This window comes from Rhinolophus hipposideros (genome assembly GCF_964194185.1).
Source record: "Rhinolophus hipposideros genome assembly, chromosome: 1".
NCBI lineage: Eukaryota > Metazoa > Chordata > Mammalia > Chiroptera > Rhinolophidae > Rhinolophus > Rhinolophus hipposideros.
In genome coordinates, this window is record NC_138047.1 from 54987921 (window position 1) to 55014188 (window position 26268).

Genomic DNA, 26268 nt, shown 5'->3' on the forward strand with positions numbered 1-26268 from the left:
AAACACTTGTTAAAAGACTTTAAGTACCGTGAGTCACATGACCTTGATGTGTTATGTCATTTAGTGGTATTTGCATTCAAGGCATTATCATCATCACTCTTTATTATAATGTTTTAATGTTTTTAAAGCTTTTTTTTTTTAAAGGCAGAATAACTTATTGTGGGGACAAAGCCCCAAAAAACAGTTTCCAGGCTCTCGGCCTCACATAGAAAGGTGCTGGCTCGGGTAGTAAATGGCCATCAACTGTGATCAGATGGCCAGCAGCTGTGGCTAGTTGGCCGTCAGCTGTAACCCATAAGCCATTGGCCACTGATATAACTGCTGTGGCTACGCTAGCAGAGAGGAATGGGGGCTAGCAAGAAGATGGTGGCTGGCAAGCGCGGACTGCTGTTAGGCAGATTATGTGGATCCTGCTTCCTGTGTCTCCAGCCTAGCCGCCAGTGAGAATATATTGGTTTGACTCCCCTACCTATGGCTCCGTGGGTGTTCCTTTTTGGCCTTACCATGTCCTGCGTTCTTATGTGGGGAGCGGGAGCTGAGACCCCGCACGACAAATGGCGCAGCGAGCAGGGTCCCCCGCGTGACACTTATTTAAGTATTTACTGGAAGTATTTACATAAAATTTGCCATTTGAACCATTTTTAAGCGTCAGTTCAGTGGCATTAAGTACAGTCACATTGTTGTGCAGCCTCATCACTTTATCTCCAGAATTTTTCGTCTTTCCAAACTGAAACTCTGTACCCTGAATGCGCCTTTAGACAAAGTCTCCAGGCGAGTCACATGAACGTAAAAGAAGCACTGGTAGGGGGCTTCTGGCAGTAAATCCCGGAGTCAACTTAATCATAGTTTACTGTGTGATGGACCCTGTGCTAAGCATTCTTTATCTCATATAATCCTCCCAGACACCTTATGAAGTAGGTACTATCATGAACCCCATTTCACAGGTAGGGAAACATTGAAGCATTTCACTCCAGGTTGCATGGTGGGTAAGGAGTGGGGCTGCAATATCACTCAGCATTTGTGATTCCAGATCATATGCTTTCCTCCCTCCAGACCGCCTCTGTGCCCAGGAAGATCCCATCCAGGTACGTGCATTTGAGAATAGATGTGGAGAAACACAGATGCCTGGATATGTAGAGGAAAGAAGTAAAATAAGATCCCACTGCAAGTAAACCTTTCTTTTCATGGTTTTACACACCTCGTGCATCTAGTAGAGAGATTGGAGAATCTGGGACTGCTTTCACAGCATTATTTTATTTTGCCCACCAGAAATGTTATTCTCTTAACTGAGATTTTCTTTCCTTTCTCAGGGATTTCAACTGATCCTATATCTGTTTTCAGAACTTTCAGGAATAAACAGGAAGTTACCAGAGGGAAATTCTGTGCTGGGTAGAATGGTGTAGCCAGGCTCTGCTCTCCTACCTCAGACCCCATGGTTTCAAGGCTCAGCATGAGTCAGGGTGCAAACTCCGGAAGGTCTGACTTGGAATGTGACTCAGTAACTCTGACAGGTCTCCCTTGCTCATATCTGAAACTGGGAAGTTTACAAAACCCTAAACCTTTTATAATCAGAAAAGATAAATCTCCTATAAAGAAGGAAAACACATGGAAAATTCCTAACTCATGAAATTGCCTAACTCTTCTTGTGCCAGCAAGTGTGAGGTCAGATGGCCACAATGGGTGTACAGCCGGATAAGGCCTGTCCTAGGGAGTGAACACCGAGAGGGTATCTGTCGTCGTTAAATGTTGCTTGAGAACTACATAAACCGAGACCCAGTGTTCTTAATGATTGCTCAGAACTACTCAATGATCAAATATCACTTAAATGAATGGTTCTCAACTCTGGCTGCACAGAGAAATCAATCACTTGTGAAGCTTTTTAAAACTCCCTCTGCCACCACAGACACCTAGAGAGTCTAAGTGTGAGTAAATAAACAAGTGTTATCACATGAACAACTATTAGCACTTGAGTAGTTCTGTATGGATTTCAAAACACTCTTTTATACGGTTCTCTCATTTAAGTCTCATGATTCCCCTGGAAAATATTGCTGTATGATGTCCATTTTACAGATGAGGAAACTGAGGCTTAATGTGATTAGGTGATTTCTTCTCCTACCAAATTCCAAAATCTAATGAATGAACTGTGTTTGTTTAACTCTTACTCAGAAGTTTAAAGATTGTGATGGTTTTCATCTGGCTCCAGTTATGCCCTGAGAAAGTTTGTTTGATTGTTTGCTTTGTCAAGTATGTCATTTATTCCTCCCATTTTAACACTGATGCCTAATTTTAAGCAGTGCCTGTTATAGAAAAATCCAAACAGAAAAAGTAAAGGGAATAGTATAATTAACTCATTTAATCATCACCCAGCTTCAACAATGATCAACTTAGGGCCATTGTGATTTCATCCATGTCTGCTATTTTGAAACAAATCCCAGTAATATATCAATATGTTTCTCTAAAGACTTAAAAACAAAAGAAGCTCAATATCATGATCATACCTAAAAAAAAAACAGTAATTCCTTAATATCATCAAATATCTAGTTAGTATTCACACATCTCTTACTGTCATTTTTTAAAAATAATTTCTTTGATTAGGGATCTAAAGGTCTATATATTGCAATTGCTTGATACGGCTCTTAAGCCTCTTTTACTCTGTAGGCTGCCTCTTTATCTCTCATCTCCTTGAAATTTACTTTTTGAAGAAACCTGGTCATTTGCCCTGTAGAGTCCCCAGTCTGCATTTTGCTGACTACAAACTCTTGCTGACATTTATCACATGCCTCCGGGCCCTCTAGCTCTTCCAACTTAGTAGGTAGATCCAGAAGCTTGATCAGATTTGGATTTGACTTTTTTTTTACCTTCAAAATTCCCTTCTAAGGTGCTGGAAAGATTTTGCATGAAGGTAGAAATTTTGGAAACAAATTAATTGTCAAGGCTAACACACATGAATCCATGGCCCAGAATTAAGGAGCTTGACTTTGGCCAAGGTGTGCCCAGTTTCTACTGGGAAGATCCCTTTCCTAACTCAGTTCAGCTTTGCCCCCTCAGACATGCTGCCTCCACCTCTGCGTTTGTGCTTCTCCTCCTTTCCAGCACCTGCAGACGTTCTACGGGAGTCAGCATTAGCCTGAGACCAGATAGCATCGCTATTTCTAGCTGTTATAGTTGGTGATGAGGAAATCAGTGTTTTCTAGCAGCTGCTGTTATGAAACAGAGCCTTTGCTCAGAGTGACATCTACTGGTGTTTAAAAAAATTATATGACACAAAGCGTTGGCTCAGAATGACATCTACTGGCGTTAAAAAATAATTTATTGAGATGTAGTGGCCCTTTTTAAAAAGGAAATCAATTTGTAGTTGGTTTTTAAATATGTATTTTATTGCATTTTTCATTATAAAAGTATCTCATAATCATGAGAAAAATCTCAAAAGACAATGAATAATAGTAGCCTTGGCAATTGGATATGTTTCCAAAATTTCACTCAAAACTTTCCTGGTGTATCATGTAAATGGAAAGTGAACCCACATTCAAGAATAACCACAGCCAATGGTAAATTATTCTATTTAATAATGTCTACATAGTATTTCATAGGATTGGGGTAGGGAGATCATAATTTATTCATCCCATCCTTCATTAGTGGTCTTTGGAGTAGATTCCAGTTATTTTCCTATTACAAACAATGCTGCCAAGACCATCTCTGTTCATGGGGTTTTTGTACCCTTGAGAGTGTTTCTGAAGATAGTCATCTAGAAGTGCCATGTTTCCCCAAAAATAAGACCTAGCTGGACCATCAGCTCTAATGCATCTTTTGGAACAAAAATTAATGTAAGACCTGGTCGTATATTATATTATATTATATTATATTATATTATATTATATTATATTATATTATATTATATACAACCGGGTCTTATGTTATGTTGTACTATATAAGACCCGATCATATATTATATTAAAATAAAACTAGGTCTTATTTAATTTTTGCTCCAAAAGACGCATTAGCAGTGATGGTTCGGCTAGGTCTTATTTTCGGGGAAACATGGTACCTGCTGAATAGCAATTTCTCCTTAGCCCCTGGTTTCTACTAATCTGACTATTTTAGATACCTTGCAGGGGAGGGAAAAGTTTTCATTCACCCTCTTAGAGTCCCTGGCTGGATCTGAAAATTAAACTGACAAAAACAGATTAACAGGACAAAAGCATACAAGTTGATTTAATATAAATTTTATGTGACATAGAAGCCTTCATAAGGAAATGAAGCCCCAAAGAAACAGTTAGTCCTGAATAGTTTGTGCTAGGTTTGATGAATGTGAGAGGTTAAGGAGTATGAGGTAATTGCAGTAAATTAGGGGAAACTTCGCAAGGCCTGTTTGCTTAGATTCTTATCCACGTCCCTTTGTCTGGGGAGGTAAGAATGCTCCTCTTCTCCAGGACTAGGGAGGGCATCTCTTGCCTGATGGTTTTATGACCTGTTTCAGGGAAGAAAGGCAAAGGAAAGAGGAGGTCAGAATGATCTTCCTACTTCTGTTTAAAATATTCAAAATATGCCAAGCAGCCATAATTTGGGGTAGCATGTTATGAACCCCACCAATCTCATATAAGTGGAATCATGCAGTAAATATCCTTCTGTGACTGGCTTATTTCACTTGTATAACGTCCTTAAGGTTTATCTGTGTTGTCACAGATGACAAATTTCCTTATTTTTAAAGCTGAAGAATATTCCATTGCATATATGCACCACATTTTCTTTATCCATTCATTTGTCGATGGACATTTCTATTGTTTCCACATCCTGCAATCCATCTAATTTCATATCTGTGCTACTATAACGTCAATCAAACTGGTTTTCACTTTTCAATTATTGGGCCCCTCCAATACACTCTCCATGCCATACGCAGAATAAACTTTAAAAAATGAAAATCTCTCATATACTTCTTTGATTTCTGGATACTTTGGAGGGATAAATATCCTGAAAAAAAACATTCCTTCTCCATAACTCCTAGTAATGATAAACCAACATCTTTCTTAAATGCATAATGCTCAGCTGAGTTTGCAAGTAAGTAAGTAAAGTCAGAGAGAAAAAAAGGGAGTAAAGAGAGAATAGGAAATAAAGAGGAAATCTGGGAGGTAAGCTGGCACTGAAACCATGTGTGGCTCTAAGAGCATTTGCTGGTGCCAGTAACACAGAACCTTGAGCTCTATGAGAATTGCCTTGGGAAGTAGAGGAGAAAGGGAGAAGGGGTTGGGTGCATACAAGATGAAGAGTTAAAATGTCTCAGACAATGCAGAGGGTGGGGCTCATCTCTGTGAATTTATAACTATAGGTCTGCCCTCATACAATATAAATTGAGGCTTCCATTTATACTACCTGAGTTTTCTAAGAAACCACAGCTGAGAAATTAACAAACACACATCCTCTCTGGGGAGTGAACCACCAATCAGGACTTCAGGTTTTCCAGAGGAACAAGAGTTCACAATCCAAAATTACAAAACACTATGAAAGCTTCCATAAGGGAGAGTCAACAAAAGCAAACAGCAAAATCAGACACCTGAAAACTTGATGATGGAATTTAGAAGTAGAATATAAAACAAGTATGGGGTGAGAAGCTTAACAAAAGATGTCAAAACAAAGAACAAGATGCTATCAAAAAAAAATAAAAAATCCTGGCAGGTTTGAAAAAGTACCATTGAACTAGTCCATCTAAAATAAAAATATTATCCTTGATATTAAAAACTCAATAAATCCATTGAACAGCTCTGAACATCTGTTCAGAATAATTTACAGGAAAAAAATCTTTTAAAAATTACCTGTAATACATCACTGAGAGAGAAATCCACTCCTCTCACTTTTTCCCCCCCAAATTCCAGAGGGGCTAAGAGACAGAGGATAGAGAAGATGTCACCCACAACTTGGAGTTCAGGAGAAGATGCTAGAGAATGTAGGAGAGCAATTCTTAGAGTGATGACAACTGAGCATTTTCCAAAACTGAATTTAAAAAATAAATCTGAAATTTGGAGAACACAACAAATCCCAAGCAGGCTAAATAAAAAGAAACCAAGATCTAGGCACATCATAGTGAAACCACGTGGCACAAAAAACAAAGGTCTTAAAAACAACCAGAGATTTAAATTACTTAAATGACTGTCCTGCTTAAAAGCTTTCAAGAGCTTCACTTCACCTGGTTAAAATTAGGGTTTTCCTCAAACTTCCATCCAAAAATCATAGCATATTTTCAAGAAAACAAGAATGGAATGTGACTAATGGGTAGAAATTTCTAGTTTCAATCATAGTGTAACATGTTTGGCGAGAGTAAACTACTTGAGATTTGATTTTATAAGGGGTACTGGATACGGAAATTTAACAATGTTGACCCAACATTGTCCAAGAACATGAATATTCAGGACAACTAGAGAGATGGGGCGGAACGATCAGTGCCTGACCAACATTTCCCCCATTTTCCTTCGTTCTGCTGGTACACTAAACAAGGACATGAAATCAACTCCCATTCTCAGGCTTTGAACCTTTTCTGACTTCGTCATCAAAGAAGTTTCTTTCACATATATGTGGGGGTAAAAATCAAATTCTACAAAGCAACTTAAATCCCTTAAATCCTAACACTTAAATAACATAACATGTATGAGAACTGCTACCTAGGGATAGCTGTTCAGAACCATACAACTTCAAGTGTAAAAATATAGGGAGAACACAGCACTAAATATCTTGGAAAAATTTTTTTTATTTTCCCCGCCAACATTTTTTTTTTTTAAAGATTTTTTTACTGGGGAAAGGGTACAGGACTTCACTGGGGGAACAGTGTGTACTTCCAGGACTTTTTTCCAAGTCAAGTTATTGTCCTTTCAGTCTTAGTTGTGGAGGGCGCAGCTCAGCTCCAGGTCCAGTTGCCATTGCTAGTTGCAGGGGGCGCAGCCCACCATCCCTTGTGGGAGTCGAACGGGCAACCTTGTGGTTGAGAGCCCACACTCCAGCCAACTGAGCCATCTGGGAGCTCAGTGGCAGCTCAGCTCAAGGTGCCGTGTTCAATCTCAGTTGCAGGGGCCAGAGCCCACCATCCCTTGGCGGGACTCGAGGAATTGAACTGGCAACCTTGTGGTTGAGAGCCCACTGGCCCATGTGGGAATCGAACTGGCAGCCTTCAGAGTAAGGAGCATGGAGCTCTAACTGCCCGAGCTACCGGCTGGCTCCTTTCCTCGCCAACATTTTTTAACTAATAATAAGTGACCATCAGAAATAATTTGGTTTTATATTGCTTTCAAAAAGCAGTAAGAAAGTAGCTGTTCAGGAAAAGGGGGTATGTCAGGTTTTCTTTAAACATTAGAAACATTATAAAAAATGAAAATCCCATCACATGGAAATATATGATCAAAGGTTAGACTAACAAACATTCAAAGAGGCTCTATTCAAACGAGCTGTCCATTTCTTTTAGAAGAATCTTTTTTCTCACACTCTTCCAGAAACACTTCATAATAAACAAAGAGCATAACAAACAAAAAATTTATGATTCTTTATAAGGTGAAGTATGACAACATGGTTATGTTATGGTGAGAAGCTGGGATATGGTTTGACCTCTGAGACCATTACCTTTGAGTTGTTCAAGCCAGGATAGCCAAAGCTTAGAGAGGGACAAGGCAGACCATGGAGGGAAGAGAACGCAAGATGCCTGTTACCCACTTTACCAAAACAAGCTCCAAAGTGTTTGATCCTCCTGCCCCCCCACCTCACAAGGTTGAAAAGTTTAAAGTGGAAGGAGCCTGTATTGTTCATAAAATAATACAATCCTTTCACTTCGTTTTATTTTTCAAAGTACAGCTCTTCAAGAATTTCATTAAAAAAAAAATCGTCCTTAAGGGAAGGAAAAAATAAATACACTTAATTCAAACACTGATTTTTAACATTCCCATGATAAGTAAATGACCGAAACATCAGGCCAGGTTTACAAACTCCAGAAGATCCTTGCAATAGGGAAAGGTGTCCTATCAATAGGTGGCTGCCTAGATTTCAGGGACAGCAGAAAGGACTCCTGCGTTTTCCTCAGGTCCTTCCTCTCATCTATGGGCTCCCTGATGCCTAGAATAAATTCTTTAAGTGTCCTTTGCCTTCAGTGTCTGTCTTCTCCTGTTGCAAAGGTGCTGGGCCTGCCTGACTATTACTCTAGGGACACATAAGTGCTACCAGATATTTCCCTTTCCATGTAAATGAAGAGATAACACCTTGACCTGAGAGCAGGTTTCAATGAGGGGCAAACTGCATCAGAAGATTAACTCTCATACAAACAATTCAAAGTAAATGTCTAATAGTAACATTGATCCCACACAACCTATAGTCATATGCCAGATGGCTGTCTGAAAATAGTCTACCTGTATAAAAGTTAAGAATATTACCATCTTCTGTAAGAAACCAGCACACACCCCTCACAAATGAAATAGCAAATCCTTTCATAGCACAGGTGAATTCATAGCACTCTTCCGCTTACTTACTGTTAACTCAGGTTTCTGATCCTCGTCATGTACTTGTCTGGGTTGGCAGCGCTCATTACTGTGGTATAAACTGTGTAGCTGAAAACAATGAGAGGAATTTTTATATACACATGATTTTCCCTAATAGTCCAAAGAGAGAAAAAAACACCAAGCCCTTCCCTAACACTTGGGACCTAGGACAAGAATAAAAATAGAAGCCCACATATGTTAGAATATTTAAAATTTATGATTCAAGTGACAACACACTCAAAGTATTCTTTCCTATTTTGACAACACTGTGGGAGGTCAAGTTCAAAAAGCTAGTTTACTAGCATACCACTGGGTACCACTTGTTACCCAAAGAGCTCATTTGGTAGAATGGTAAAATACTCTGACTGACTAGGTAATTTGACTGACTAGGTAATTTGTTTTTCTGTATTTGGCTGTTAGAATATTGTTTATGGAATAAGCGTTTTAGCATTAATCTTTCTATCAGGCCATACTTAAAGAAAAAACTTTCAAAGAGGTATTTTGAAGATATATTCCTATTATTGTACAAAGTGAAAGAAATAACGCCAGTTCTAAAAATGTCATTATACCTAAGTAATCTCAAAGCACCCATATATACATATATTATTCTCGAGGCCATCAGGAAAACTACCATTCTGTTTGTGTAAAAGAGGATCATTTCAAGGAAAAAAAATCAACTGGGTATTTGAAACTAAAAATGACTTTACAGGTTTTCTCTGCATTAGGTTATTTCTTGAAGAACAGCATTTTGATATTTCTGCCTTGGAGAAAGCAGAAGTGAGAATGAGGAGTAAGCTGGAAATGCTGGGTTTTGGAATTGATGGAAAAGGAGATAAAACTCTGTATTGATTTGCAGATGTTTCCTCTTTTATTTTAGTAAGTTAAGCCCTACCACACTGAGAAAAAGAAGGTGTCAGCACTCCAGATGAGCTAGTCTTAGGTGATAAGGTAATTAGGCAACACCTCCAGGGGGACGATGAAGAGCCATGACGAGCCAACTGTTGGCCTGTATGGTAGCCTTGCTGTCATGGTGACAGTGGACCTTCAGAATTTCCTCTACAAGTTTGATGGTGGCTGCCTCTCAAATTTAACTAAGAGCTTCGGGTCGCAATGGTAGCTACATTCCAGTGCTTCACTTCAGAAAAGTCTCTGGATAAAATTCCAGGCTGTAGACCGGGAAAGCCATTGCTCACAGAATGCCACTACCAAGAGTACAGGCTAAAAGAGTAACTAATTCAGTAACTTAGATAATGAATTATTTGTGGGACAGCAGAAACTCTCCAGGAAGACAAAGGAAAGCCAAAGGCATCTAAAGTTTAGGTTCTAACAGAGTGAAATTAAGAAGCTCCCAACCAGTGAAGGCAGTTCCCCCAGCCACACTGATTTAGGATGAAAATGTCACTTTCGTTTTTCTTTACATTTGTTTTCCTTCATGGACTTCTCACCTGGCTTATGATACATCTGTTTATCTGCCCCTCCTGGGCCTGTAGAATGCTAGTCCCATGAGAACAGAGACGTTGTTTTGTTCCCTGCTGTTTCCACAGCACCTAGAAAGCCCGCCCCATGGGATCATCAGATGAACAGATGTGAGCAGGTGTCACTTACTTGTTATAAACCGGAAACACTGACAAAACCTGCATAGGGAAAAAAAGACCATTAAAACAGAAAAGAAATGCATGGAGGATATCTATAGGAAGACTAAAACCACTTAACATCTTAGTTACAGATTTTTGAATTCTTTCTCCTTTGAAACAATGGCACATGTATTACAACTGTGCCTTTTTCTAACATGCAGAAAAGCTTAGCTGAAGGTGGGCACTTTAATGTATATAGAAATACGTTCAGAAAATGTTGTCTGACTTTTTAAAAGAATGTTTTCAACTAGTTGAAAATTTACTCTAACATTTTCACCTACCACATTTGCTTGATTTCAGAGGAGAATTTTTTTTTTCTTTTCTTTTTTTTTTAAATTACTATTGGCATAGACACCAAACATCCTGGACATCAAGACACACGTTACCTGGAACAGCGCCTCCAATGTGAGGTTTGCCTGGCCTGTGGCATTAAGGGCTTTGATGGCAGGTGTTCTGTAAGGATAATGGACAATGTCACTTGGCACTCCAGGAAATCTTGAATCCCACCAGCTCTCCTTTTGGGAGACTCAATGCAAGGCCGAGCCTCATTATCTCCCTTTCCACAAAACAGATTCCGGTCCCCAAGCATGTTTCCACCTTAGTCCCAGACTCCCATGGTGGAATTAATTCAAAGGTTGGCCCTTTGACCCCAACTGCTCAAGGAAGCTGGGCAAGTAAACATGTCACTGCAGAACTGAACAGTTACTACCAAACACATGGGGCAGTAAAGCAAGGGGAAAATACCTGCTCTTTGGGGACGCATTGACTTATTATAATTCTAGAAGTTTCAAAATTAGAAGGGACAATGAAAGCCCCCAACTGTTTCATTTATGGAAGTATGGGAAATACAGTCTTACATAGAAAACCATGAACCTTGCTATATTCTTTCCTTTTCCAGATGGGTCCCCAAAGGCCACCCACCGAGGCCTTAGCATAGCTGGTGGTAGAAACCAGGGCTCCTGACCATTAAACCAGAGACAACCTTACCCTCCCAACACCCAACCAACCGCCAAAAGGCTCCCCGCCACATACTCCACTCTCCCATCCCAGCCTAAGCACTGGCAAGGGGGCACAGGTATATTTTCCGGGAGGGCTGGCATTTGTAGTCATCTCTAATTCCTGTAATAGGAGGGGCACATTCTCCTGACCACAAGAGAACACTGTAAACAGGAAAGTGTATACAGGCCTACCTTCTGTCATCTTTCTCAGGCACTGGCTTCCAGTGGTCATAATTTGTCTCAACTCGGAACCATCTACAACAGAGCACATCATCTCGTCTTATCCAATGTCACTGGGGACATAGCTACAGCAGAAATCCATAAAAATAAAAAATCTCCAGTTTTACCAGTTAAAAAAGGTTATTGATACAAAATGACCAGTTTTTAATTCTACTCACGCTCCATTTAAAGGATCCAGAGGCCAAATGTCTGCCGGACCACCTCTGTTCCTAGTGATGACCACTCCCTCCCAGGGAGACACGCCACCAACAATATAATACACATCAGCAATCAGGGGCGTCTTGGCCAGTTTGTAAACAGCTGCTTCAAAGTTTTCTGATTCGCTCAGGGTCTGAACAGAAAGACACCCTCCATCAGCATCATCATAACAGGGCAGTTATCCACACCAATTGATGGACAAATGGTCCAACGCACATTCTCCGAACATATTAATGACCTCATTCTCTTGTCCTCAGAGCTCCTAGAATGGAAGACACCTTAATGGGGAGCCAATAACAGCAGCAGGATTTTTCTCACAAAAGGGAAGAACTGTGGGTAAGTTCTAGGCCCAGCTCACCAAACATGGGCTGTGTGCTCTTGCAAAGGACTTCCATGTTTCCTCATTCATTTGTCCTTTCAACATTTCAAGATATTTCTTGAGTACCTTGAGTACCTACTGTGCGCTAGGCACTGTGCTAGCGTGGGGACAGAGCTGTGAAATCACTGACCCAGCCTTGTTCTCCCCAAACTTCTAAGGATGACAGGAAAAGTCAACAGACAATGGTGACACAGTGTAATGAGTATCAACATATGAGAAGATGCCATGGAAGTTATAGCAGGGGACCCACCCTCACCAGGGCATTAAGGAGGCATCTCAGGGAGGTATTGCGTGAACTGAAGCCAGAGACAAACAGAAGTTAGACCGGTGAAAGTGGTGGTTTTGGGGTTGGGAGTGGGGGTGGGGAAGAGTGCTAGCTCCAGCTAGCACTGGAATAGTTTGCCAAAGGCTTGAAGATGAACGAGAGCATGCTTCATTAGAGCAGTGAGCTTATCTGGTATTCAGTTGCCCTGGGGGTTCCTGAAGACTTCCAGAAGTCTGTGGCATGGATAGTTAGGGGTCACTTTCAAAATCCTCAGCTTCCAAATGTGTTCCTTCCTCAAGCTGATCTGCTCAAAAACATCCTGCAGTACAGGGCCTGCCCTTCCCACCTGTACCTTCACAATCACTCTTCTACCACTTTGTGAAAGAAGTGCATTTTCTGCTCACCCATCCCGAGTACTGCCAAGGTACGCTGTCAAGAGTAAGGTGGGGATAAGGCCAAACAAAAGAACAATTCAAAACATGACTGTCTGCAAAGGTGCCATCGTTCAGCACCATAAACTACCAACCTATAGGACCGTGTGGACTTTCCCTGCCTTAGACATATTGCTGTTAGTATTTAGACTTGAATTAGTTTGTTCTAAACTCAGCAAAATTATAAAGTGAGGCAACAGGAGTGATGACACAATTTTTTATGTCACCTATACCACCCCCCACTTAGTATCAAAGAATTTATTGCCTCTAACAGCACTGCATGAGAGAAAAAGCAAAAGAACATCAGTAAGAAATACTGAAGGCCGTGCTGACGTATTTCACCCAAGCGGCAAAGTCAGGGCGAGACATGTACATTATCTATTTGTCTCAGGAAATCTACAGTGACTGCTAGTGGTATAGGATTTCTTTTTAGGAAAATGAAGGTGTTCTAAAATTGATTGTAGTGATAGTTGTACAACTCTGTGATTATACTAAAAAACAGTAACTTGTATCCTCTAAATAAATGAATTGTACGGCATGTGAATTATATGGCAGTCGTTTATATAACTCAATTAATTATACCTCTAACCTTATGACCCAGCAATTCCACTCATAAGTACTGACCCCACAGAAATGGAATGGATACATATGTTTACAAAAGGACTCGTACAAGAATTTCTATAACAGCTTATTCATGATAGCCCCAAACCAGGCACTTTTCCCTAATGCAATATTGTACTACTCATTAAAAATCTGTGCTTACCACTTTAACTAGTGTCCAGCGTTATCTTACTATCAAAAAGGTTGATATGCATTTTGCAAATTTTTAGATGCTTATGTTTTCTAGGAGCTTCTTACATTAAAACAGCATTGTTAAATAACACAGAGCATCACAGCATGAACACAGTTAAGAAGATGAAGTTAGGGTGAAGTGGGCTCCGGAGTCAATATACTCACAGTGCGGATAAGCCAGCTGATTGGAGAGTGTCTCTGAAAAAAGGCAGCGATCGCATTCTCCCACCACCAGCCTTTATCTGCCGAATTGAGGAACAATAAGTATATAAACAAATATGTTTATATACTTATTTGTCTATAAGTATATAAACAAATAAGGAACAATAAGTATATAAACAAATTGCTGCCCAAGTGCCACTCATTAAAATTCCTTGAGTTTTGTTTCTTTCCCATAATACAAGCTGACAGGGAAGAAAGGTTGGTAGATAAAGAGTGATTTTATTAGCATCCAGTTTTGAAAGACGAAGCCCTAATTTCATGGCAACCATAAAAACATGATATATGTATATACATAAAATCACTGTTTCCAAGAACCAAAGATTGTGTGTGTGTGTGTGTGTGTGTGTGTGTGTGTATGTATCACACAGATGCACAGAATCTCTGGTGTTTGGAAACAATGATAATTATATTAAAGAATGATTCTATTAATTATGCCAGGCAAAATAAAATTATGTAGCTATCAGAAGAGGTGGCTCAATAAGTATTAGAAAAATTGTACAGAATATATATCTTTCAGAACTTTAAGTTTGATTTGGGCTTACATTTAAAAAAAATACAAATGTTCAATCACTCCCCAAAATTACTTTTTAACATCTTTTTTAAAATCTCTGTAGGGGACTTATTTCCAAAGAATAATTTTTATTCAAGAACTAAGCATTGAGCATCTATTATGTGCCTGTGCAGACAGAGCTGACTCCATCTTGAAAAGCTGACTCAGTTTAAAACTAACCCACCTGAAATCTTGACCGCCTCCTCTTTTCCCTGGGTGGACTCTGGAATGTGTAGGCACCCTCAATGTCTATTTTTAACTTGCCCTGGCACCAGAGCCCCCAATATCTGGTCCCTTTATTTCCTCGATTACCCCCACATTCATTTTAGAGTACATAGGTCCATTTCTTAGGGGGTATAAATAAACCAGGTGGTCTGGGAAGGTGGGGGCAAACAGTGCGGGGGGTCCATTTGGTCCTGCTGCCACCCAGCACTGCATTTCTGTAAGTTCCCTATTAAAACTCTTTAAGCCGACGACAAACTGGACTTGTTTGTTTCGTTCTCTGGCCTCTCGGCTCATTCGGCTTTTGGGGGCCACTTTGCTCACGCAGTCTTTTCATGAAACAGTTCTATATGCTGACTTGGTCCTGACCCTCAGAATTTAACAGTGAACAGAAGAAACTAGTGTACTGAAGAAAGAGTGAAAAAATAAAATGGAATCACTATAGTCAACCTGATAAATTACTAAAACCAGGTAGGCTAAGGCATGAAGAAATGATTCTATTCTAGCATTAACTAGCCTGGGAACTTACAGTTTTGCACTTTTCAGTAGTGTATCATTTATTTCCAGCAAAGCCTCCTGACTCTTTGTGCTCGGTTGACAGTACCATTAAACAAACAAGATTTGGATAACTATAATAAAGAAAATAAGACAGAATAATGTAATCGTGAGTGAGAAGGGAAGATTCCTTTCTAGAGGAACATAAGGATCGCTCCTCTGAGTTGTGGACATTTAAGCTAAGATGGGGAGAACATTCCAGAAAGAAGGCATGGGTGTCAGGGACCCAAGGCAGGCAAGGGCTTGGCAGATGTTCAGAAAGAGAAAGAATGCTGGTGAGGTGCAGGTGGCGCGAGGGAGAAGGAGATAGGCACAAAATGAGGTACAGGAGGTGATCCTATAGAGTTTTGAGCTCACAGTCAAGACTTTGGATTTGTTAGAGCAAAACGGAAAATCACTGTAGGTTTTAAAGAGTGGAACAACCTGATCATGCTAGCTGCTGGGTATAGAACGAATTACAGGAGGGTGAGAGGCAGGGAGACCCGACGGACAGCAACTGCAGCAGTACAGGTTTGATGGCGTCTAGCCTAGCAGTGCAGGTAAACAGAATGGACAGGGCCAGTCTAATTCTACAGGTGGTAGAGCTGACAAGACTCAGGGAATGAGGAACAAAAGAATCCTCCTGGTACAATCAGTGGAGCAGAAGTGCCATTTCCTGGGACATGGAAAACCAAGAGAAGAAGAGATTTGCATGGAAGCAGAGTGAGAAAAGGGGAAAAGAAAAAGGCACAAGATATGCTTAATCATGTTAAATTTGGGCTACTCAGTAGACATCAAAGTGGAGATGCTGAGAGATGGCTGAGCACTCCAATCGGGCTCAGAGGAGGTCAAGCCTAGAAACGTGACAAATGCTTTGATAGCCCTTACTTTGTGCCAGGCACTGCTCTGAGTACGTCACATACTCTGCATTCTCACAGCAGCGATTATCATCCCTGCTTTCCAGATGAGGAGACTGAAGTACAGACAGGTGAGGACACCCCGCTAGCAAGCGACAGCACCAAGATGTAAACCAGGGCGAGCTGTCTGGAGTTTGAGATCTTAACTGCCAGGTAGTTAATTAAGTTTCCCATACTCTATGCCATTGGTTAGTCCTCATATCATATCCTTTCCTTTCCCAGGGCAGTTAGAAGTGTTGTTGGCACTTTCTGTAATGCCCAGAAACTCAGTTGAATATCTTACCTCCATTAATCAAGACATGTTACGTTATGGTTCAGGCATTTTAACTCAATCTATGCAGACTAAAATATAACTGGTTTTCATTAAAATAAGGCTTTAAAAGTTTTTAAAGTTTTTAAAAAGCAGTTTCACTGTTAAGTGTGTATGTTACAGAATAACTCAGCTATTTTTAAACTGCTCCTACCTTAGGTTCTACTCAGTTTGTTAAACAATTTGAGTCGCAAAATAACAGAAACAAAGTCCATCTTTTAAATAAATACACAGACGCTCTGTGTAAAACCTCAGTAACTGTCATGGTGTTACCTGAGTACCATTGGTTGAGAACCAGTCTCACACACAGCTGACATTTGAGTAAATGTTGAAGAAATACAATAGGATCCAGAATTGACTACTATGGACTCAAGCTAATACTCAACCAGCATCTTTCTGTCAAAGTCTTATTTATATAAAAAGAATAAACCTAACCAAGGGAAACAACAACATGAAGTCAATCAGGGGTTTATCTGATGACCAACACTTCTTCACTCAGCAATAATTTCCTGAAGACAGAGATAAGAGTTTGTTCATCTCTGGGTTTCCAGCATATTGTGGAACTGAACAATGTCCCCTGAGATTTAGGGAATGGTAGTGTGGTTGTATAACAAACAGAGCAGTTGGGCCAGGACCCAGGAGATCCATTTGAGAACCACCTCCCCCATCTACTGGCTGTCATTTCCTCACGTAGCCTCAGTTTCCTCCTCTGAAAAATGAATGGGATTAATACTATCAGTCCTGCCTATCTAGCAGAACCGTTGTGAGGCTCTAATGAGAAAACTTACTAAAAATTACACAGTAAACTATAAAGGGCTTTACAGATCTTGCCTGTGGAATGTCCTTATACAGCCTCTAGATTACTGCAATGGCTTCCTAACAGCCTTCTGCTTCCATCTTAACCCAACACAATTCAGTTTCTACAGAGCAGCCAAAGTGATAGTTAAAAATATAAATCAGATCTGTTTACTTCCTGGCCTAAAATCCTTAAGGGCTTCCATTGGGCTTAAAATCCAAACTGTTCATCATGACCCTCCCCATGGCCTCTCACGTCACTGTACCTCTCATGTCACTCCCTCCTAACGCCATGCTGTAACCACACTACCCTCTTATATTTCTGGAACCCATCAGGATGGTCTTCCCGCAGCTTCTGCAAACCTGGCTCCTGGATCATGTGAGTCAGGCCTTCCCTGACCCTCTAGCTGTAGTAACCACCCACTCCTCCTTCCTTCTCTATCACACCTTCCTGGTTTACTTTCTTGGTAGCACTAATCACTCCTGCAATTATCTTCATTGCTCACATGCACGCTGCCCGTCTCCCCGCATGAATGCATGGCCCTGCCATGTAGCGTCGTAGGTGTTCTGTGTCATGTTGGGTGAGTGAATGAAGTATTTTGAAAACACTGAACAAGGACATGACTAAAAATGCTTAGGAGTTCATTTTGATTACCTCGTTCGTCGCCAGAAATTGTAAATTTCCGTGGACTCTGACCTGTCCATAATCCTACATAGCCAATAAAAGTGGTTCCTGTGAATGCAATCTGAAATCAAGAGATAATGTATCCTTTTACCATTCAGACCAAAAATATACATTGAAATCATCTATTTTGCCCCACAATTTTATGGATTTTTTTCTTATAAGTTCCAACATAATAGAATAAAAACTCTGAAGTAGCCTTCTAGAAAGTTTAACCTTGGAAGAATTCAGTGGATCTGTGACCTTGGATGGGAGAAAAAAAAATAGATCTCTATTTTCACTAACCTCTAACTGAAATTTCACTCCTTCTGTAATGAATGAGTGCAACAAATCATGTTGTCATAGCAGTGTCTGTGATACTGTCACCAGCAGAAATCGCAGATATTTTCACATACAAAATGGTATCATGTCTATCTTGAGATGCATACTTTGCATACATATCTTAGAATATCATGCACACGTATCACTACCCTGAAATGATGGTAGTTATTAGAGCCACTGCTCAACTTTACTCTTTAATGTGTTAAGAAAAAATGTAATATTGAAATGACTATATTTCAGTATAATGGGTTTTCTTTGTAATCGCATAATAAAATATTATTCTGAGAAGGGATCAGTATAGGCTTCACCAAAGGGGTTCCCACACAAAGATTAAGAAGCTCCATCTGAGAAGGAACATATGGGCTCCAATTTGAAAATCTTGTGTACCCTTGATTGTAAGAGATAAATATTATGCATCTTATAAGCTCAGTGAAGGGAAAACAAGTGAGGCTCTTTATCCATGATAGTCATATTTCAACTTTAAATGTTTGAAAAACTAGTTTATATATTTCTCTCATTTAATCCTCATGACTATGCCATGAGCAGCAGGGATCACTCCCACTTTAAAGGAAAGTCATGGACTCCAATGATTGCAGCACACCATTATATTACCCTGCGGAGAAAAATCAAACTCGATCAATTACTTCAGATACCAGCTTTCATTTGTTAAAGAGGTATTACTTAGAACAGTACCTGGATCATGCTGTTCAATAAAGACGAACTAATATTTTTATAGTTTGAGAAATGAACCGGCAGGCCTAGGTTAATATTTTTCCTTAGAAAACTGAATCTTAAGTCCGTTACCTTTTTCATTTAATTATTGATTGCTACCTCATCTGGTTGTAAAAATAATAGAAGGTGGCTAAATTACAAGGGAAAAACAGTGGCCTTTGTTTTATAAAAGACCTTTTCCCCTAAACTCATCAAGGGCCTTCTATGACTTCTCCCCGTCTCCATTCAAGGCAGTAAAATGGGAGTAACTCTACCTTGTTACTAAAGCCTTTACAAAATGGAATTACATATTTTTTTTTTTAAAGTAACCTCACGATACAATGACCCTCATATTAGTGTCCCTCTCAATCGAAGGGCTGAGCAAATTAAAGTTATAAAAATCAAAATCGTATTGTAATTTCCAAGATATTTTATAATACATAATTATGAATAATTCTAAGATATACTTTATGAGATATCTTATCCTGCAGCTCTGAAAACCTGTTTTTATTTCTAAATGTGATTTCCAATTGTCTCTGCCAGAACGGCTAATATAAACAAACCCTTAGCAGCAGCAGGAGACTCTGAATTACAGTGGAAGGCCTGAGTTTGGGGAAGACAGCTATTCAGAGGCTGAAGGCCTGGTTTGGTCCTGCCTCTGCCACACCACCCCCATGTGATTTCCGGCCCCTTTATCTGGAAAACGAGGATGAGAATGTTGCTTTGTGCCTGCCTCACTAGGTTACCAGTGAGTCTAGAATGAAGTCCTATATGTGAAAATACTTTCAATATTATGAACACTAGCCAAGAATAAGAGATTAATTACTTTTGAGTAACCTGTTCTTAATTTAGCAAAACAATTTACTGGCTATGAGCCCTCAGCAGAAAGATGATACCCAAGTGTAAACTCTTAAATTAGGTAATAATGACCTAAGCACTGAGAGTAAAGTCACATCCGTAGGCTATTTCTCATGGGAGCTCCAGGATAAACAGAAACAATGAAGCAAGCAACTGTTACTGTAGTAGGGTGAGTTCTAGAGAGAACAGTTGAAATAATTTATTTTTATTGCATTTATTTCTTTGTCTATTTATAAGAATGTTTGCTCATTGTATATAATGGAGAAAAGCATAAAATAGTGCATGAAAATAATTATTATTCCATCATTCAGTAATAATTGCAACATTATAGCAGATTTCCTTTCAGAATTTATTGTGCATTTATATTCTGTCATTGTTACCATTTGAAACCATTTCTGAAGTAATTCTTCAGCTATAAATCAAAGTGTTAATAGTGGCGAAGTAAAAGAATGCAAGTGAGAAAGGAGAAAGTTTTTCCCTTTAAATATTTCTGTGTTTCTTGAACTTTTTATGAGAAAAAGTTTTTGCTTATAAAAGTAGATGACCAAATGAGCATTTAGTAAATGACTATTGAGTATTTGTGACAACCCCTAAATGCAAAGAACAAGCGAAATATACTCTTTGTCTTTAAACAATGACCCCAAAGCCAAAATCTGGCTTTTGAATGTGCTGTTTCTCTGCAATAGCATGCTTTGTGTACTCAATGAACATTGATTAATGCTGTCTCTCTAAATGTTTACACAGAAATGTGACAATAGTATATATTAGATTGTCCTTTCGAAGGGACCATGGTGAAAATAAAATGATCTAAGTATAATTTTTTTAAAGCTTATACATAAGAGAGTGGTGTGGGTCAATCATACGAAGGACCATTTATTATTTGGCCACGATTTATCAAGCACATGCTTTGTATAGATTCCTTCATTTAACCTTTATAACTATTGCCATAAAGTAATTATTAACCTCTCTGAGCTGTAGTCTGCAAAATGGGTTTAAATGATTTCCCAGGTTTACAAAGGAACTAAGTGACAGAAGCAGGATCCAAACCCAGGACAGTCACACCCCAAAGTTAGGTGTTCCCAGCCATTACACTATGCAGCCCATCTCTATTCCAGAAGCAGCCTGAACAAAGGAAAGCAGAGGGAAGAGCTGACTTGGCATAAGTGGATGACCGCTCATACCCCCATAGAGAGTTCCTTAAGGAAAATGGATTGACCTCTTTAAGTAGATGATTAATAATAATAAATGACGCTTCTTTCTGTACACGTAATTGATGTAAACCTCTCTTCTGATTTTGTTTTTCCAGGAGTTTGAATTTTTTTGTATCTTAAAATGATAACACGCTTAAATAGCAGGCCATCCTAATGATTGTCAACTTGGGTTAGCAAGTCGCTGATTTCTGAATCTTATGCTGTAGGGACCATACCTGCCCATTCTTTAAGAATTGCACATCCACGGTCAGCTTGCGTAAGAAATCCCCAAACGGATAATCCAGATTCCGGCCATGGTAAATGTGGCCTGCGGAGTCTTGAGCCACAATACTGGTGCAGAATCTGAGTAAAAGGGAAGGTGCAACAGGAATGAATGAGAAAAATAAGAATAAAGAAAAATGAGTTTTTCATTTTTAAAATAAGTGCTTAAAGTAAAAGAGTTATTCTTCCTTACAAAGGAACATGTGCTACATAACCCTTGCACAAGAACAGGGATTCACAATTCAAGATAAAAACAAAACTGGACACAACTTATCAGTATTCAGTATTGCTAGACCTTTGCCCGCGGCACACATGGCATCAAAAACATACTAAAAGAGAATTTCATCCTAAATCTAACTCTGAAACTGGCCCATTCTGGACTCAGCTAAAACTGAACTTTGCGTATTCCTCTGCGTAACAGTATGTAATCTATTTAGCACACTGTTAAAGCTAGCTCAAGCGCACCTCTCTCTTCCATGAATTTCTCAGAGCAAGTACAATGGCACTAAACCATTCTGTTCCACAAATGTTCTACCTCCTTGGAAAAGTAGTTAACTCTTTATGGGCTTGGCACTTTTCCTATGTCCCTTAGAGCTCCTTGCACAGAGCTAATAAAAGAAAAGGATCCTTTTAAAACTCTGAGCCAGAGAGAAGTAGTTTGAGGAAAAGAGGAAGAGGTTTATTAAGATGTCTAAATGTCCATATTCTTCAAGGAGATGAAATGTTATGTGAAAACAATTTACATACAGCATGTCCAATTCTGGGGTGGGAGGGAAGCTATGTATATCCACGCGAACAAAACTGAGAGGAAACATCTTGTCATTTCTAAGCAACAGGATTGTGATTAATTTCTTTATACTTTTCTGTGTTTACTAATTTTCTAGATTACATATTACTTTTATAATTAGGAGAAAAATATGCTACTTAATTTTTTGTTTGTTTAAAGAAAGAATCTTGGTTTGGTTTTAATTTTTTCTAAGATTTTTGATCTTAACTTCAAAGAATTCATGTCAAGGAGGGAACTGATGAAACATTACACATGTCTAAAGCAAAGTTTGTGGACTGTCTCTCAAAGACGGTATTTCAAAACTGGTAAGACAACAATACTTCCATGTCACGCCTGAATGTTTTCACATTATATAGCCCACAAGCCAAGGGAACAAATGGGAGCTGGCTGTGCTTTGAGAAAGGCACTGCCGTGCGCTGGAGACACGTGCTTTTCGCAGCAGCAGTGACCTCTCGCTATGCACCTGACTTTCAGTAAGTTGTCCCCTCAGAGGTTTGGTTTCCACATCACAACAGGTAATACCATGTCCAGTACCTGGGACACAGTAGGCACAATATAGGGTATCTAGTCTTACCCTGATTCAAAAAGCTTTACATCAGAAATGAGAATAAAATATTTCCTTTGTTAATCCTAGTGGAGCCTGATGGTGCTTAATGTAGTGAGGCAATTCCACATATACCTTAATATCAAAATATTAGAATACTAAGTTAGAACATTGTTATTAGAACTTCTGCTTCGATCTGCTTGAATACAGTGACTCCAGGAAAAGAAGGTTGAGAGGGAAAATGAGAATGGACTTTCTTCATTGAGAAAGCACATGTCAGAACAGGAAAAAGATGAAGGTAGGAGATGAGGAATGGCAAATTTAACTTATTTCCATTGAAAAGCACTTTAACAAGTTTGAGTCTTAACACATTTCCTTAAAAAGAAAGACAGTCACAGTGCATCTTAACCTATTCTGCTTTAGGTATGCAGCGATGGCGGCGGGGTGGAGCAGTAAAGTTTTATTATCCCAAGAACTAGTTTTTCATTATCTTTTGGCAGCCAGAAGCTTAAGTATCTACAAGCTGTTACTACATGAGGTTGGTGGTAGCAAACAGCAAGTTCTGAAGACGAAACTGAAGTCAAACCTCTCTTAATTCCAGGACCAGTTAGTGAGCCAATGGAGACTTCAGGCTCCCCCTGCACTTTGCCTGGGACCTACCACACACTCCATATTGCTTTCTCATCTGTGTACCACATTTTGTCATGCCCATGCTGCACACTGAACACTGACTGGTCTTATTAGCCAGAACAGTGTTCCCTGTGATCCCAGCTCTGGAGGGAACAGACTGGGAAAGAGGTGTCAGGATCACCAGTTATGACACACATGGGGGGGGGGTGAGATGCAGGGGGTACAAGTAAGTGCTGCATTATAAGGCTGGAGGGTCACTGGGTTAACTAGATGATCCAGATGAGAATGGGGTTAGTTCCAAAAACTTCCTGACTAAGTACATATTGAGCAGAGTTTCAAACGTGGAATGCTACCTGGATTGGTGGCGGGAGAAAGGGGGGCTTCAGGAAGAGGAAAAGGTCGGTGTTGAGGTCAGAGAAGCTGCTTTGGTTCTCGGAATCCGTGCATGATCTGCTGCTCAGATTTACCCAGAAAAGCAAAGAGGAAGCGCTGAAGGTTTCTGTACAGCCCAGTCACCACCCTGTTTTTGTCACACTGAAAACATGTCTGCTCCCACTCAGATGTGACAGGAGTCCTGGCAAGGCCCAATTCCATCCCCCGACGTGGGGCACTCACGCGGTGGACTCGTAGGCCAGGTTGACCAGGACACAGTCGGCCAGGCTGAAGTTCAGCACCGCGCACATGCCGCGGATTTCATCCGTGAAGGGCTGCGGCAGGAAGCGCTCCAGCTCACCGACAGCCTTTCGCATCACCACGTGGACCCACGCGGGGACCTTGTCCCTAGAAACGAAAAGCTATGAAGGTATTTGAGTTGCTCGGAGGTCAGAGGGGTGGAGTGTGTGTGTGTGTGTGTGTCAGGGGTTTGGGGGATACACCTAAGGCACCTAAGGTGCGTGCTGGTTGCCTCCCTTCCCCAGAGAACTGACAGCCCAGATGCTGCATCACCAATCCGCAGGCTCCAGGAGGGAAAAAGAAAACTCCCGGAGAGGGAAGAAGGGTGAGCGCGCGTGGTCCCCAAGGGGGCGGGCTTGGGGACCCGCGAGGCCTGCAAGGAGTGCGTGGGCAACATCTCGCGCGCCACCCTGATCTGGAATGTGTTGAGGACGGGCGTGCCACTGGTGACACCGAACCTGAAACCCAAACCAGCCACGCTGGGTCATCCCCAACGTCGACGGTGCCAAGAGCCGCACGCAGCAAATGACAGTTCTGGTCCCCGCCAAGCCCTCCACACCAGAGGCCGAGGGAAGGGGGTGCGGGGGATGGGGTGGAGGACAAGCCCGTCCCAGACGGGAGCGGGAGAGAGTCTCAGTCCAAGCACTTTGGGCCGCGCGTGTCTGGGGGTCCCCGCACGCGGCCCCGGGCCCCCGTGTCCCCGCGGACGCCGTCCCGCGGCCCCGCTCACCCGAGGATGTGCGCCATGGCGGCGCGCAAGAAGTCCAGATCGAAGTGCTGCAGCACCGGCAGCCAGCGCAGCTCCGGGGCGGTGTCCAGGCTCACGTTGAAGAGCGGCGGGGCCGCGGGGGCGGCGGCCGACAGCGCGACCCCAGCGCAGAGCAGCAGCAGCGGCGGCAGCGCCAGCATGGCCCCGGCTCCCGCACCGCGGCGGGACAGCTGCGGGCGCCGCGGGCGCCGGGGAGGCGCTGCGGGAGGCGGAGCCGGGCGGTGCCCGCAGGCCTGGAGGCGGAGCCGGGGCGGTGCCCGCAGGCCTGGAGGCGGAGCCGGGGCGGTGCCCGCAGGCCTGGAGGCGGAGCCGGGCGGTGCCCGCAGGCCTGGAGGCGGAGCCGGGCGGTGCCCGCAGGCCTGGAGGCGGAGCCGGGGCGGTGCCCGCAGGCCTGGAGGCGGAGCCGGGCGGTGCCCGCAGGCCTGGAGGCGGAGCCGGGGCGGTGCCCGCAGGCCTGGAGGCGGAGCCGGGCGGTGCCCGCAGGCCTGGAGGCGGAGCCGGGGCGGTGCCCGCAGGCCTGGAGGCGGAGCCGGGGCGGTGCCCGCAGGCCTGGAGGCGGAGCCGGGGCGGTGCCCGCAGGCCTGGAGGCGGAGCCGGGGCGGTGCCCGCAGGCCTGGAGGCGGAGCCGGGGCGGTGCCCGCAGGCCTGGAGGCGGAGCCGGGGCGGTGCCCGCAGGCCTGGAGGCGGAGCCGGGGCGGTGCCCGCAGGCCTGGAGGCGGAGCCGGGGCGGTGCCCGCAGGCCTGGAGGCGGAGCCGGGGCGGCCCGGCCGGTGGGGTGCCCGGAACCCCGACGGCCCTGCGAGCCGCTCCCGCCGTGGCCCCGCGCTCGGCCCCGCGCCTCCATCCCGCCCGCGGGGGGCGCAGCCCAGCGTCCCGCCGCCCTCTCGGTCCTGCGTGGGGCCAAATGCTGTGGGTCGAGACGGCCCACCTCCGCTCCCCGCCCCAGCCATCCACGTGGGCTGGGAAAGGGTAAACTGCGGCCTCCAGAGGGTTAATGGTTTTCAGCAGCGCAGAGGGAGCAGCAGTCCTACTGTGGTAAAAGGGAGCCACACCTCCCTGTCTGCCGCATTTGCTCCTATTTAAATTCTAAAAAGGTTTATCAGGATATCATAAAGGAAAGGAGAGCTTTTTCTGTTCAACACGCCCACCTCTTCAGTTAAAAAAAAAAGCTAAAAAGGTAACATTTACGTGCCAAATATTTTTGCCGACTCTATCTCATTTAACCATCAAAACAATCCCAAAGACAGGTTCTCCTTTCCATCCCCGTTTTTCTTTCTTTCTTTCTTTCTTTTTTTCTTTTTTCTTTTTTTTTTTTTTGATGAAGAATGTGAGGCTTGTAAAGGTTAATTTACCCAAGGTTAAGGAATTCACAGCGCTGGCGAGCCGGTGCGCTGGCCTCTGAGCCGGGCTGTCAGAATCCAAATTCCACCTCCACAATCATTAACCTGATGGGCCCTCCCCTCGCCTCTGCGTTCTCAATATGTGGGAGACAGAAAACTTGTAAGTCTTAGGATGACTTAGTAAGGCTGGGACATTCTGGATGGTTAGCACAATCGTCCGTAGGTAAAATAGAGTCCACGTGTAGAGGAAACTTGGAAAGTTTCTTTTTTTCAGGGGTTTTTTTCCCCCTTGTCAAATGAATACACCATCATTATCGCTGGTTCCCTTCCTCTCCCCCAACCCCCACCCACATTTTTATGGCCTGCATGTTACTTACTGAGCTAGTTTCAAGCCTGATTCTGCTTTTTCCTGGTCGTTGCATAAAATCTAAAACCCAGGTTTTAATTTGTTCATTTTCAAAGCCTCAGTATCAGCAGTTGCCTGCTTAAGC

The 26268-nt window shown here is 42.2% G+C and overlaps 1 protein-coding gene across 3 annotated transcripts; it reads right to left on the minus strand.

Moving 5' to 3' along the window:
• Nucleotides 1-4196: 4196 nt before the first annotated feature.
• Nucleotides 4197-24634, minus strand: NAAA (N-acylethanolamine acid amidase). 3 transcript variants are annotated; one of them, XR_013995206.1, is made up of 12 exons: nt 24399-24634; nt 23612-23776; nt 20990-21116; nt 17647-17737; nt 13607-13683; nt 11535-11707; nt 11329-11391; nt 10525-10591; nt 10110-10138; nt 8496-8573; nt 5808-5929; nt 4197-4468 (listed from the first exon to the last, which is right to left on the minus strand). XR_013995206.1 is itself a non-coding variant. In XM_081077656.1 (12 exons), the coding sequence occupies exons 1-10, from the start codon at nt 24575-24577 to the stop codon at nt 8498-8500; spliced, it is 1047 nt and encodes a 348-aa protein (XP_080933782.1). In that variant the 5' UTR covers nt 24578-24634; the 3' UTR covers nt 5827-5929; nt 7600-7630; nt 8496-8497. The 3 variants fall into 3 exon arrangements, 2 of the variants coding, with proteins under 2 accessions (XP_080933781.1, XP_080933782.1); XM_081077656.1 differs by lacking the exon at nt 4197-4468 and adding an exon at nt 7600-7630 and having other exon boundaries at nt 5827-5929; XM_081077655.1 differs by lacking the exon at nt 5808-5929.
• Nucleotides 24635-26268: the final 1634 nt, after the last annotated feature.